The sequence below is a fragment of the Stegodyphus dumicola genome, chromosome 2, assembly GCF_044657685.1.
Source record: "Stegodyphus dumicola isolate Sdum_Otavi_A_Nest chromosome 2, ASM4465768v1".
Taxonomy (NCBI): Eukaryota; Metazoa; Arthropoda; class Arachnida; order Araneae; family Eresidae; genus Stegodyphus; species Stegodyphus dumicola.
In genome coordinates this window covers 142,592,457-142,608,855 of record NC_140769.1, presented here as the reverse complement: position 1 = coordinate 142,608,855, position 16,399 = coordinate 142,592,457, and the positions used below count along the sequence as shown (strand labels likewise).

Sequence of the window (16,399 nt, the reverse complement as noted above, 5' to 3'; positions counted from 1 at the left end):
GTACATTTATGCCATGGGCAAGAACTAAATGTTTATTACATTGACTAATAAATCTAAAAGACATCTGACAATCAGGAAAGATACATGGAACATATTTATCTTAATTATTTTGAGCATTACAAACTTTTATATGATTAAAAAACTTACTATATCTCACAATTTTTATGACATTTATTACAAATGAAATTTAGGATTTCATACACAGTTCACATGTTCTCGGATACTTTACTTGGAAACTACCAATAACTCTGCTAGAAAGTTCAACCTCATCATCATTAACACATTTATTAATTGTTCTAACATCGACTGTTTAGCACCCGATATTCCTACTGAACCAGATGAAGCTTTACATTTACTCTTATGATTACAAAAAGATTGCTTTGAAGTATAACACCTCTTACAAACCTCACAAATTTTTAAATGCTTACTTTTAATATCTTTTATACAACTATTAGTTCCTTCAAGGGCATCTGTATGAAACATACTTATAAGTGAATAGAAGTAAACATTTGGATTAGAACTTTCAGTTACATCTGCTGAACCACCAAAAATAATAATTGCAGATGCCGTAAAATTTCCACGATCAACAACAGAGCTTATTTGCAGTTTGCAGCTGAAATTTGATGATGATATAAATATTGTTCATTTAAGAATTTGAAAGAATTAACACTTCCCTACCATTACCTCGCAACAAACATTAACTGGATCAAAACCTTGGCTGCTTTTGACCTGATCAAAACCTTGCTTGGCTTCAAAATTTATTCTGGTAACCTTAAAATGCTACAGCGATTTCGAAAGGCATCATGGGAAAAAGTACACATTTTCTGTAAACTTCCGGTATCAGGGTCTCAGATATCTGTAAAATTCATATATGAAGACCTTCTTTGTCTTGATGGGAGTGGGAGAGATGGCCTTGCAGATTCCCACTTTTTAATTTTTGGAATGGCATCATAACAATTTGCACGTTTCCTATGTTTCAGAATTGCACTCGGGTTCAATAAAGCGTGCTATAATTAAATGTTTTAATCGCATTAGAGAATTAACCTGGGGTTTTTAAAATGGAGTCGGATGAAGGAAACAGTTTAAGTGAGAGTGAAGTTAAAGCTGATGTCTCTTTCCAGTCTTTGGTATGTTTATACAGCGTATTTTGTTTTCTGATATTAGATTTAAAAATTTAGAGTTCGCACCAAGTATCAGACTACTTAATTGTATAGTTATAGCATTACACGCGATGTTAATGCATCATCAAACTTCATTATGTTTAATCAGTAATAAAATGCGGCTGTGTGTGTATTTTGCAAACAAAATGAAGAAACATTAGTTCGCATTCCGTGCGTATTGATTTATATCATGAATTTTATGTGTTTTCGTTAATGAATTGTCCAATGACGCCGTATTCATTACATTTGGTGACTTACCAAATATTTCCTGTAGAAATTTTGGCATAATGACAAACAAAATGACTCGTTTACAGCTCATTATAAACACCGCGTTTACTGCTCATGATAATGCCGCCTAATCCCGTGTGTACCGTATGCTATGATTAAACGGAAACTTTAATAGCAAATGAATTTTTATTATTATCTGATATAATAAATCAAACTGAAACTCATTTGTCAGAGACAGAAAACACCAGCTTAATTGCCCAATCATAAGAATAGCAGTATTTAGGAAATAGCTAGAGGTTTTTAAAAGAACGTACTACGGTGCAAACTTTTCAAAGAATTCCATAGACATGCAGTTAGTAGCACAAGTATTGATATGCAAGGTATGTTGTAGCTTAACAACTGTAACTAGAAATCTAAAGCTATAGAAAACCATAACACTGTGCACGTTTCCTAGGTTTCAGAATTGTTGTGAACTAAATTTACATAAATATTTGGACTTTGTTTATAAAAAAGTTGAGTGTAGAAACATGTACATAATGAAGGTAGGGTGATGTATCGAAATAGTCGAAAAAGAATTCAAACGTATAATGAATAAAGTTACACATGTCTTAATTCTGCATTAATCAACTCTGAAATCAATTCCAAGTCACCACTGGGAACTGCTTTGGAGAAGCAAGTTCCAAATTTAGGTATGTGACATTGGTTGGGGTTCCATATTTTTTTCCATTATATAAGCTTTAACATGTGCACTGTTACATAAAAATGATATATTCAAGCCAATTTTTGTATGAATTTTACAAAGGATAAATTTCTGAGGTCTGATATTTAAAGGAATTATAATATTTTTGGGAGTACTCAGATAATCGGTACTTGACAAGCTCCCTGAAATTGCGTTAGGCAACTTGGGCATTATGCGCCAAACAATGCGAAGAGTGTAGGTTATTAGTTCAGATGTTGAGTAAAATAGAGGGAAAAAAAAAGATATTTGGACTATTTTCTTTCTATTGCATTTGGGTGTCGTGTGACTTTCCAGATAAATCATCATGCTAATGATCACATGACTGAGCGGGTTTGGAATGCATGTGGACGTGTGCCATGTGGATTATGAGTTGCCCTCATATGCATGTTGTGGCTATTGAAAATGCCCTCCTGTGAGAAAGTTGCCTCGTCCGTGAATAGCACATCTGATGGGAAATCCACCTGTGCCGCACACTGCTGCAAGAGTCAATGACAGAAATGAACTTCAAGAGGGTAATCTGTGTCTTGCAAGGCTTGGACTCTCTGCAAATGGTATGGGTATAAACCATTTTCATGCAATACTCTCCAAACGGTGGAATGACTCAGCTGCAGACGCTGTGCATTAGCTCTTGTACTTGTCTGAGGTGATTCATGCACAATGTTCAAGATGGATTCTTTAATATGAGGTTGTCGTGCACTTCTTCTTCCACTCCTAGTGTCAGATATGGCTTCAAATGACCCGTTTTCATACAGAGACCGATGCAACCTCTCGAACATCGTGTGCTTTGGCATATACTTGTTCGGAAACCGTTCCTGGTACAACCGTAGCGCTGCTCTGCTGTTCCCATCAGCAGCACCATACATGAGATGCATGTCAGCTTTTTTCCTGTGCATAAACTCACCCATCACGCTCGACATCAGAGTTTCGAATGATCCTGTGATGCATCGGATCGTGATTTGTCCTGCTCACTACTGCCCTGTACCGCTGCATTGCCAGCCAATCTCAGCTGTAGTTCCTATTACTGTTAGTATTCCATTTTTTGAACATTTATTGTGAATACTGTATTGCTGCAAAAAAGCACTTTGCATTGATTTTGTACATAAACACATTTTCCTCTCGTGTCTTTTTTTTTTTTTTTTCATTCCTGCCTTAATCCGTTACTTAAGACCCTACATTCCTATACAAAAAATGCGTGATTTAATACGCTCCACCACCCCTCCAAGTTTGTTCCATGATCTATGAAACACCCTGTAGTTCTATAACATGGACGTAACACATTTTTCTAGAATATTTTATATATACTTGCACAAAACCTCAACTCCATAGCAGTTACTGCTTTCAACTCAGCACTATTTTATTTGTTAGGAATGAACTCGAGGTCAAACACCGCATCAGTCATCAGAATTCTAATAAAATGATATTGTATTTCACTGTACTTAAGAATTCAACTATTTTTTTGGTTTTTTATCTCGCTATACTTAAGAGTTCAATTATTTTCATTAGTGATTTAGAAAAAAATTTTATCGCAAAATAGTTTACATGTTTTCAAATCAAACTTTAAAGGTGTTTGGCTAATCTTTGGAATATGGTAACAGGTAGTTTAGCGACATTTTGGTAAGGCGATAAAGGTTACTAGCTAGGACTTTAGCAGTGTACATAGATAAAGTCAAAAGTATGCTCAATGCCATTTGGTTAATCTTTGGATTATGGTAATTCGGCGATTTTTTGGCGAAAATTTGGCGACCAACCCTGCTACAGCAACCTGCTAGTTTTTGTTTGGACGCCATTTTGTTTTCACGAAGTAAAGGCATGTTTTTTTTTTTTTTTTTTTTTCTCAACATTTCCAACAATCTGCTAGCCGAATTACGCTTATGCTAGAACTTTTATGGAATAAAATTGCTTAATCATGACGAAGATTAGGTCCGAAATTGGGACAAAGTGCAGAATAGCCCACTGCTTGCCGCGTTTTTACGAATTGCACATACACGGTATCATCCATGTACACGTCAACCTATTTTCTCTTAAAAAAATAAAATCCCAGAATTGCACAAAAATGGCATTGCGCACACTCTTGACTATATCCATGTACACTGCTAAAGTCCTAGCTAGTAACCTTTATTGCCTTACCAAAATGTCGTCAAACTACCTGTTACCATATTCCAAAGATTAGCCTGCCATTTTTGTGCAATTCTGGGATTTTTTTTTTTTTAAAGTAACAATAGGTGGACATGTACATGGATGATACCGTGTATGTGCAATTATTAAAAACGCGGCAAGCAGTGGGCGATTCTGCACTTTCTCCCAATTTCGCACCTAATCTTCGTCATGTTTTAAGCACTTTTGTTCCATAAAAGTTCTAGCATAAGCATAATTCGGTTAGCAGATTGTTGGAAAAAAATGTTGAGTAAAAGAAAAAAGAAAAAAAAAAAAAAAAAAAAAAAAAAACACCTTTACTTCGTGAAAACAAAATGGCATCCAAAAAAAAAAAAAAATACTAGCAGGTTGCTGTAGCAGGGTTGGTCGCCAAATTTTCGCCAAAAAATCACCAAGTTACCATAATTTGAAGATTAACCGGTGTTTTTTTGTCCTCAGCAACACCTTAGCTGCACGCGGCGCATGCGCAGAAAGTTTTTAGCGTTGAGGTGCGGATTATAGATCATTTCGGATTATGGGTGTCCGAATTAACGACTTTTGACTGTATTTTTAACTTGTAGGATTTAATACTGTTGAGATAACTGAGCAATTTTAACAATGCCTACCAATGTGTCAGTTCCAAGATTCTCCTGAAATTGTGATAAAATTTTTACCAGGAGTTCCACATTTCATTTTTTTCTGAGTAAAGAGTATTGGTTGCTGATGGTTTTCAGCATGGCATTCATATGAAACACAAACTACCTCATGAGTAAATTTTGCTATTTGTTTGAAATGATTTAATGTTATTTACTAGTTTTGAAAGTCTCTCCTTTCTTTTTTATTAGTGATAAATGGAATCAGCATCATCAATATTTTTGATTTAATTTTGAGTGCATTTTCTACTTTTCTTGGTCATGAACTTCTGTTCCCATCTTCTTTGTTAAAATTTCCATTTCAAAACTTTTTAAATTAATCTAGAAATTGACATTCATTGATAGCATCTGTGTAAACTGGGAAAAAAAAAAAAAAAAAAAAAAAAAAAAAAAAAAAAAAAAACTGCTTGACTTCTGCAGAGTTGCCAAATCTTCCGATTTAGCTGGGAGAATCTCGATTTCCGACTGTTTTCCCACCAACCCGATTTACAACATATTTCTCCTGACTTTCTCACTTTCTCTTATTCTTAAAATTTCTCACAATTTTAATGTAGCTTGGCTTAATACTTTGTTATTTGCACCCCAAAAAAAGTGATTTTGGGTATCTGAAAGCATCTGGTTTTTCTGTAGACTGCATAGAAAACCAAAGTAGTTTTATCAGGGAGAAATTGTGGCGTGCTTCTGCTTTGTGAGTGAGAGCACATGTCTGAAAATGCCGTGTTCCATTTCTTTAGTGAGCATCAAGGGCCACTGCATGTCATTTGGCACGTTTTAGCCAACGAGTGCAAAACAAGATCGAGGTTGATATTTTGTTCATCTTCTCGCTAAGCTGTGTAAGCGCACAGATCCTTTCAAGAAATAGTTTAAGAAATTATGACATTTTGTTTTAGTTATCTCTGCAGAGAAGGTAAATACTTGTGCACTTTTCAAAAATCGTACACAGATGACTTTTCTTCTATTATTTGTCTAAGGAAATGTAATACATTTGCAATGTGTATGGTTTGTCATTGTGATTTTTTTGATTTTGTATGGTGGAAGGGCCAATGATCTCAAACATGTGTATACACAAAAACACAAGGACAAAATGAGTTTTATCGAAAAAGGAAAAAGGAATTTTTTCTATGGAAACAAAGGACCAAACAAAATTTGGATTTTAAGAATTAGTAACTGAACTGTCAGATATTAATTAGTAACTATTTAAAGTTAATTTATTACTAAAAATACATTTTTAACATTTAAAAATCTTTTTCTCACTAAGAAAAATCACCTTATTTCTTAAAAAATTATCCCAATTTCTGAGTGTTGTAGGTTGGCAAGTAGGCTTCTGCATCATTTCCATACAGGTAAAACTCATGAACCATTATATGCAGACTGTGTAACTTATCATTCAATATCATTTACACATGAATAAAATTAATGAAATGTAAATTGTGAATATGTGCAAAACACATGAATTCATAAAGACACTAGAATTGGAAAAATACCAAGACTACAATAATCTTAAAAAATTTTGTTATAGAATCGCTTTAATATACTTTAGTGCAGCCCTAAGCAATAAGAGTAATAGAATTAATAATTCATTCTTAAAAATGCTAATGTTTGCAGTTTCATACTTCTTTCTACGTTTTCAAACTTTTTTTAATCAAGAAATAGGACTACAGTGTCATCTCAGTAATGCTTTTTTGATTAGAAATATGGCAAAATAATTAAGATGGCCTGATTATTTGATGTATAATTAAGATGATGTTACATACCTTTATGATGCAGAGTTAGAAGTTTTATTTAATTTTTAATGTGTTGTTATTATACAAATTTAATGAATTTGACTGAAGGAGAGCTATTTTGTTTTTGTTTTGTAACTTGTAAGTATTGAAATTATTTCAGGGTGTAGTAGATGTGCTTTGTGAAGCTTGTGATCAATTAAAATGGAAAACTCCCACAGCTATTCAGATTGAAGCAATACCTGTTGCTCTTCAAGGTAAAAAAAAAAAAAAAAAAAAAAATAGTATATTTCTTCTCTTATAAGTTTCTAAAATGTGCCTTTTATCTCATAATCAGTAAAATAATATCTTTTCTAATGAAAAAATTCATGACATTTTTATCAGGGCTGAGGAGTCGGTAGGGCAAATGACAGACTCCTGGAATAGTGACAGACTCTGACTTGCTCATATATATGTAAACATATACACATGTGTTAGAGCATCATTAAAAAAAAATTTTTTTATATAAAAGTATTAGATGCTACTGAAAAAAAATGATAACATATTATGAAGCATTTATTATGAAGTGGAAAAACTGGCATTAGTAATTTCTGGCAAACAGTATAGCTTTGACAAGATCTTCTTTGTTAGATTACTGAAGATCCAATTTGATAAATCTCAGAGCTGAGAAGAGTTTTTCCACACTAACTTGAGTAGGAGGAAGAGCTCTTACTGTTACGGCTACTTCTTTAAACCTTTCAGAATAGATTTTTATAAGTTCTAAAAGAGGTGTCTTGCAAGAGAAATCATATTTTTCTATTTTTTCAAAGGCTGTGTAGAAATCTTGTTTGTATTTTTTTTCCATTTTTATATCTAAAGGCTCTTGGTTCTTTATTTTCATTTGCTTTACCTTAGCCTTTTCAATATTACCCAAATATTTCTCAAAATCTAGTTCATCACTGGAAAAGGATGATAGAGACTCGGTTGCAGTGTCTGCAGTTTGAGTGTCCTGATTTGAATACTTCAATTGTTCTGAGAATAATTTCATTCTTATGAAAGTTCATGGATGACTTTCTTTGCCTTTTTAATTTGTTTGTCATACAACAAAATTTGGTGTTAATGTTGTGGAAATATACGTTGTAGAAAGAAGAATTTCCAGTTCTGCAGGATCGTTCTACATATATACATGTATATAAACATAAATTTCTGAACCCTTCTCCTGATAACAGAACAGTATCCAAGTTTCAGTGTAAAAACATTTGATATGTGATTTCAAGTCCATGTAGCATAAAAATGAAAATCTGGAAATGTAAATACTTGTGGAGTGTACTCTTTATTTTTGAACTATTAATGACAGGACGATAGCTATATGTGTATATGCCTATATATTTATTCATTTGAGTGGGGTTTCAGGAATATATACAGAAAATTTCAACAATCTGGATGAACTTGGGGTCATTGGTTTATATAAAGAATTTTACAGGTTGCATTTTTTTAATAATTAGCATTTTTCTCTAATTTTTATGTTAAATTTCTCATGTTTGTGTATAAATAAATAGCCAAAACATACTCATGTTTTAAAAATTATTTCATTAAGATTTATTGAAAGCAAAACAAATTTTTCAAGTAAAATCATATAAAGAGAAAATAATGTCATTGTAAGATATAAACTCAGTGGACAGAAAAAAGAATAAAGAATTTGAAAGCTTTTTAATTAAGTAAAGAATTCTTTTGCATAAAATGCAATGAAATATGGGTACTTATCTTATCGGGACTTATCAGTCATTCAGAAATTTGTATGTACTTATCTTATCGTTCAGAAATCTGTATGTGTATGTACACATATGTACGTACATACATACATGCACACATCCAATTACTTCCGATAATAGAAAAGTACCAAAATATGTTAGTTTAAAAGTCAGTTTTATGTTTTAAAGGAAGAAAATGAATAAATACTCTGCTTGCAGAAACCCCAGCAGAAGGGCTTTTATGAAATTAAATTCCTGTGCTACTTTTGCTCATATGTTCAACTTATGTATTCTACAATTGGGTTAATAACAACCAAAAATGTAATAAAAATCTAAAGTTTGTATTGTTCGTTGGATGTTTTACTTCACCATATTTTTTTTTTTTTTTTTTTTTTTTTTTGTAAAGCCAAGAAAATCTCTCTCTCTCTCTCTCTCTTTTTTTTTTTTTTTTTTGAATCTGCAACCTCATGGCCTCAAGTGTATAGAGATGGCAAGATAGATTTTTTTTTAAAATAGTAAATGTCAATAACAAGATACAGTTTTAATGTTTTTAAGAAAAACAGAAACTGACATAAAACAATAGAAGTTAACAGTGCTTAGATGTATGGCTGCCTGCCTATATACTGGCAGCCCAACGCAGGACCCCAGTAATTTATCCAGCTAAAGAACAACCAGTGTTTAAGAACTGAAGAGTTGCTTCGAATCAGGGGGAGATTCAACTCTACATGGTGAGTTTTTCGAGAATCAACCTGATTATACGCAGTTAAATGATTTATCCTGATTCAGTGAAGTTTGTTGAAAGTCATCTTGATTCTATGCTATTGGATGAATCATCCTGATTCAATGAAATTTGAAGAGAATCATCCTGATTCTGTGCTGTTGGATGAATCATCCTGATTTGAGAAAGTCTGAAGAAAAACATTCTTATTCTATGCTGTTGGATGAATCATCTTGATTTAATGAAGTTTGAAGAGAATCACCCAGATTCTGCGCAGTTTGAAGATGAGCTATCAGTTTCTTTACAACCGGAATCCTCATCGAGAGAAGGAATTAGAGACTGAAGAATTTCGTACAAAGTTCTGTCTACAAAACAAATTGTTCAGCATATGGTTTATTATATATGAAGTAAATACTGCAGTACAGATACCTCCTACTGTTACATGAATTCTTTAGAATCATTTCAAGTGTTCAAGTGGGACAGAAAGAAGCTGTATGAAAGATATTACGATTGTTATTAAGATGCAGTTTTTAAAGAAGCCCGCATAATTAATCCATGCAAGAAGCCTTCTAACATCTCATCACAAAATTCTGTGTATTACAGAATAATGTGAAATATGTTGCTGGCTCTTCTCATTGTAACCTCATGGCTTTAAAGTTTCATAGTCACAGAAAGACGGATTCTTTAAAATAATAAATGGCGAGATCAAGTTTTAAAAGTAATTTTAGGAAAAATTATAAAATAAATTATATATAAATCTATATTTGTTTGCCATCATGGTTAACAAGTATGGGCTCATATAATGATACTGTTCTGTTATCGGGACTGAGTCTAGAAATGTATGTATATATCTGTGTATGAACAGATGGATGTGTTGATGTATGCACAAATGATAATGTATGTACACTTAAAAAAAAAAAAAAAAAAAAAAAAAAAAAAAAAAAAAAAAAACCGCTTCATCATGCTGATTCTAGTGTCACTTTCTAAGCAGTAAACTGCAAAAAAATAAAGGGGGGGACAGCTCTATATCTCCTGTTCTACTGGGCCGATTGATGAAATTCATCTTGCGTCTTTCACGTCTCGAAAGCATAACTTAGGGTATGTATTAGATTTATATATAGCATTGTTCTATAATATAATAGGTATTTTGACACAAAAATCTAATTTTTTCTGAAATGACATGCCAATTTTTTTCCATATTTCGATTCTACGACTCAAGTTTGGTAAAAATCGCACGAGTAGTTTTAAAAAAATTAGCTCTCAAAATTTTACCTCCTTAAAGTTAATTCAATTTGGTAAACATTTATTAATCTTTTTTTTATTAAACTTATTTGATTCTTCCTTTCACATTTTGAAATTTAGGCTCATACCAAATAAAATTTGCTCATTTTTTATGATTTATTTTTTAAATTTGTATTTTTAAATGATTTTTTAAAATTTTTCAAAAAAAACTTTGAATTATAATATAAAATTTTTGCCATCATCTTAAAGTAGATGTAATTCTAAGCATACCTGCAAAAAATTAGGGTTTTTTTAATTTCAAATTTCCTAAGATATATGAATTCACATTTTGGCACGTTTTGAAATTTGGCGTATTTATTATAAGCTATAATAAAAAAAATGTGGTTAATGCGCCTTGATCGAATTATTTGAAAGTGTGAATGATGACTTTTTTCCCATTCGCCTACAATGAAAAAAAGGAAAGGAAAATAGGTTGCTATAAATTAAGAAATTTGCCAAGTGAATTATTCTTGGCTCAAACTGAAAAAAATTGGGCCAAGGTAAATTTTTGAATTTTTCTGTAAGTTTCGCACCAAATATTAAAAATTTAATATTTAGGCATAATATGAGTCGTAGAATCAAAATATGGAAAAAAACTGGCACATCAACTCAGAGAAAGTCCGATTTTGTGTCAAAATACCTATGCTAGAATAGTGCTATATATAAATGTAATATATATCCTAAGTTGCACTTAAAAACACAATTTGAATTTCGTCAGCCGACCCAGTAGAATGGAAGATAAACTGTCCCCCCTTTTTTTCCACAGTGTACATATATATGTATCTCTGTGTGTACACACACATATATATGCACTTACAACTTACATACATACACTTCTGAATCTATTCCTGATGACAGAAGAGTATGCATATAATACTTGAAAGGCATCACAATTTTTCTTAAATATAATAGTCAGCTTTCTACTTACTACTTTGAAATCTGTTTTTGTTGTTGTGTGCAACATAATTTTATTTAAAATTTCGATACTGTGTATTTGGTGCATTTCTATGCACTTACAATTTACATACATAAATTCTGAATCTGGTCCTGATGACAGAAGAGTATCCATATAATACTTGAACGGCATCACAATTTTTCTTAAATATAATAGTCAGCTTTCTGCTACTTTGAAATCTGTTTTTCTTGTTGTTTACAAATTTTGTGTGCAACTTAATTTTATTTAAAATTTTGATACTGTGTATTTGGTGCATTTCTATGCACTTACAATTTACATACATAAATTCTGAATCTGGTCCTGATGACAGAAGAGTATCCATATAATACTTGAACGGCATCACAATTTTTCTTAAATATAATAGAAAGCTTTCTGCTACTTTGAAATCTGTTTTTCTTGTTGTTTACAAATTTTGTGTGCAACTTAATTTTATTTAAAATTTTGATACTGTGTATTTGGTGCATTTCTATATTATTTTTTTGGTTAAATTAAAATTTTATTTATTTCTTATTATTTATCCCTGATTTTTCTTATATAGTTTTCAATAGGTTAAGAAAATCTTTTAGTTTTCAAATTTCTTAGCCACTCCTATATTTGCTGTAGGGAACATATGTGAATCACTGTATTGTACTTTTTCCCTCTGAGATGAATTTCAAATTGTTCACTCTGAAGATTACATTAAAAATACATCTCGGTCTTCTGCTGTAATGTCGTACATGTTGACATTTGTTGTTTTCAGCTTAGAAAAGAGACTTATGTATATATGAATTTCAAAATATCAATGACCAATAGTAATTTCTTTATAAAAGAGAAGTAACATGTTAATCAATGAAACTTCTGAAGATCCCATCTCAGGACAGCAAAAATTTGGAAGGATTCAAGGGAAAGTTTAAAACATTTAATAATTAAGATGATGAGGTTTTTTTTTTAGTTGAGTTGCTACCCATTACAAAAATGATTGCCATATAAATATATAAAATGATTGCCACATATTTATTTAATGCTTTAACCCTTTGATGCGCGGTAGTCACGCCTTGAAACCACCAATTTTCGAATTGTTTTCTCCTCTTCTTTCCAAAATTTTTGAGTGAAAATCAATTGATTACTGATCTTTTACCTCAAATAACACAAAATGACTGCAGAATCATAATTGTTTTAGGTCTTAGTACTTCAAACCGGATGCCTTTTAAAATTCATTTTCAATGGGACAAAATAACTTCCTTTTATTAATATAAACAACTTTAAATTTCAAATGTTATCCCTCGCCCATCATAATTTCTATCATAAACAATAAAAAATAGCAATAATTAAACTGTATATATAAAAAAACCCCTCTATATGTATGGCATTTGTTTTGTGGTTTCAGGCCGCTACCACTGTGCCACTTGAACATTGTGTCACAATGCTCTAGAGGCTCAAAGGTCGCGCCTTGAAACCACTGTTCTTCACAATGGCGTTTGCTTGCTTCTCAAATAGGAATGTTTATTTTTACCTGGATATAGATAAGGGGTTTTGAAAAGCACAGAGTTATTTTATTACTAAACAATACATGCACCTGCCCAGTAAAAAGGTCTTTCTTTTCCAGAGACTTTTCTCTGACCTCAACATACTTTGCTCCACAAGCTAGTATTGTGATTTTATAAATTATTTCTTGTGGTTTAAATTGAATATAAATATACTTTGCTATAATTAAAAATAGAAATTGTGTAAAGATTTATTTAAATTAAAAATATTTTCTGAATACTTTGGGACGAAATGCGAATAAAATAAATATGAATGAGAAACGAATGATCCGTATTAAAGTCGAAAAGACCAAGCCCCCCCCCCCATTAACATAAAAAAACACAAATTTCATGTGCCATATGAAAAGAAAGTAAATAATGCAGCATATATAGCAGTGAAATTTAGATCTAGGCAGTGTACATTTTGCAGCACAAGAGAGAAACCTCACAGAAGATACATGTGCAAAATGTGCAATGTTGGTCTATGCATGAACCCCTCCCCCCCAAAAAAACCACAGAGTCTTTTTTTTATCCTTATTTTACTGAGTTTTTTATCCATTTAGCCAAATGTCCTTATTATGTAGGTAATTATATTTTCACTGCTATAGAAAAATTACATAAATGTTTATTTTTTAATTTTTTCTGATGATTTACTTTGTAAAATAATGTAAAAAAATTATATATAATGCAATTCTTACGTACATTAAAAAATAAATCTTAAATTTTGTCATTTATTGAAGTTTTTTTTCCTACTACCTCAGTAAGTTTCAAAGTCGTAGACGTGTGGTGGTTTCACAGTGCGACCACCACCCAGAGAACAATGGGCAAAAGTACATTTTTTTTTAATTCATGTATTTGTCTCTAGGATCATAATATCCAATTTCTAGAGTTTTCAGTTAAAAAATTATAAAAATAATATTGCACACGTCTCAAAGGGTTAAAAATATTTTATCCATAGCCCCAGCACATGCTATGGATTATAAAATTCAATTTCCAAAAAGTGAACTATGATTTTTTTTTACTTATTTATAGCATCTCTTCTTGAATCATTTGCAAAATATACTGTACTTTTGTACATTTTAAGAGCTGATTCTACAATATTACAAATGAAATGCTATTGCTATCCCAGAATGTATTATATAATGGTATAAAATACAAATACAAATACTGGTATGAAGTATTTTGAAATTGATATAGGACGAGACATTATTGGATTGGCTGAAACTGGGTCAGGGAAAACTGGTGCATTTGCCATACCAGTGTTACAAGCCTTGCTGAAAACTCCACAGAGATTTTTTGCACTTGTTCTTACTCCTACAAGAGAATTAGCCTTTCAGATAGCCGAACAATTTGAAGCACTGGGTTCATCCATTGGTGTAAAAACAGGTATGTTTCTATAATGTTTGTGCATTTTATGCTACGTCTAAAATATATTATAAAATTTCTTTTTTGTAATGTAAATGTTGCATATATGTTTTTTTATAGCTGTTATTGTTGGTGGAATGGACATGATGACTCAGAGTCTGGCATTGTCAAAGAAACCCCATATAATAATAGGTAAAATATATTTTTCATCTGTTTTTAACCCAGAATTTGAATTTTTAGTACAGTACAAAGTCCGTAATCTGGACGTCCATTATCCGAAATGATCTATAATCCGGACCTCAAAGCCACAAACTTACGCATGCACGTAAAGGCAGTAAAGCGTTTACACATGCACGCTTCCGATAGTGAAGAAAGTAACAGAGAGTTTATTGAAAACGAAAAAATTTCGATTGACAAGTTAGTCGGTATTCTTGACACAGCAATTACAGGATTTGAACAGTGGAACTTTGTAACTGAACAAGAAATTATGTCTGTTTATAGAAGAGAGAATTAAAGAGAAAGTATTAGCACAAAAAACGAAGCAACTTAACTTACATTGAAAGAAATGTTTAATAAAGTAAACAAATGAATATTAAGCTTTTTTTTTATAAATTTTGATACCCTTTAGATCGTAATTGCTCTTAATTTCATAAATTACGGTTTCATATTTTTTATTGTATAATTTCTGCATGCCATCTTACCAGATTTAAAATGATGATCTATAATCCGGAAAAAATCCCTAATCCGAAGTCGCTGAAGTCCTGACGAGTCCTGATTATTTACTTTGTACTGTATTTCAAATTGCAACATGTTTTTCATTTATATTTCCATAATAAAATTTTGATAAAAACTCGTTTGAAATTTGGTTAACTCTTTGACTGGTACAGGATTTTGCTAAAAAAGCCCGAATTTTCCAAAACTGCCATGAGAAAGAGGCATTTTCGTTATTTTAATGCCAAAATACACTACTTTATAACTGAATTTATGTACTTCTTATATATTGCCTTAATATTTTGGACATGTTTTAAAAAGCCTGTATTTATACTTTCATAATGGCCTTGCTGATCAGAGGGTTAAAGTTTATTTGATTTTATAGGAGATCTCATTAATTTATCATACGGATTGCTATTAATCTATATCATAGTTTACATGATATTCAAAACCCACCAAGACATCTTGAATATCTTTAGGGGGCTCTTGATATGAGCCATCTAAATAAGAACTTAACATGGCTTAAGTTATGAAAAAAAGTCTGGTCCATTGCATAAATTTATTTAGCTTAGCTAAATTCTGAATTTTTGGTTAAAGAACAATTAGTTTTATATCAGAGTTAATTTTCATTTTTATTCTTTTTGCAGAGCTATCCTGCACTTTAATACTTTCCACAGAGTTAACCTACATTTTTATTCTTTCCAAAAATAACTGCGGCTTCTCTCTGTGTATGACTGCACAAAAGAGATATGTAGCCTGAAATTTAAAGATATGTATATACGAAGAGATCCATAGGTTTTATTCACATGTCTCAGATTGTAAATGATTTTAATTCTATGATTAAAATGTCTAGTTTAAATTTGATTTAACTGACTAATTTTATAATATTTTGTGTATGTTCAAAATTCAGCATGACAGCTAATTTAATATCCATATACATTGCTGGCTCTTAAAATTGCTACACTACAAAGGCAGCATGCGACAAAGAAGTCTGCAGATTCTGCTCTGAAATAAGTTTGAAAATCCTTATTACATATTGTTATGAATGATAACTTATACAAGTATTAAATAATAGCAAGAATAGGATTCTTATTAACATGAAAGATTAAGTTAGTGTTCATACAATATAGAGCCAGCTCATTGTAGTTTTTTAAAAAACAGTGCTTTAATTCTTTATGAATATGCTTTAATTCTTTATAGCTACTCCTGGACGACTAGTAGATCACCTGGAAAATACAAAAGGTTTTAGTCTCAGGGCTTTGAAATTCTTGGTAAGTGTTAATCTTTCTTCTAAAAAATGTTTATAGTATTTATTAATCATGTTTGAGTATTACGGTACAAAGTCTTTAATCCGGACCTCCATAATCTGGAATGATCTATAATCCGGATCTCAAAGCTACAAGCTTAATGCCTTATGCATTTACACATGCACATATGCGTTTACGCAGGCGCATAATACCTTTACGCATGTGCGTTTAATGTATAGCGGATGGTTTAAGCTAG

General features: G+C 31.6%; 1 protein-coding gene across 1 annotated transcript in view; it reads left to right on the top strand.

The window, feature by feature from the left end:
* Positions 1–880: 880 nt before the first annotated feature.
* Positions 881–16,399, top strand: part of pths (probable ATP-dependent RNA helicase DDX47) — a 40,402-nt gene continuing 24,883 nt past the window's right edge. Inside the window, exons 1-5 of the mRNA XM_085811154.1 lie at positions 881–1,127; positions 6,798–6,891; positions 14,018–14,206; positions 14,306–14,377; positions 16,097–16,167. Coding sequence (XP_085667280.1) covers positions 1,059–1,127; positions 6,798–6,891; positions 14,018–14,206; positions 14,306–14,377; positions 16,097–16,167 — 495 coding nt within the window. The 5' untranslated portion in view covers positions 881–1,058. The remainder of the gene's footprint in view (positions 1,128–6,797; positions 6,892–14,017; positions 14,207–14,305; positions 14,378–16,096; positions 16,168–16,399) is intronic.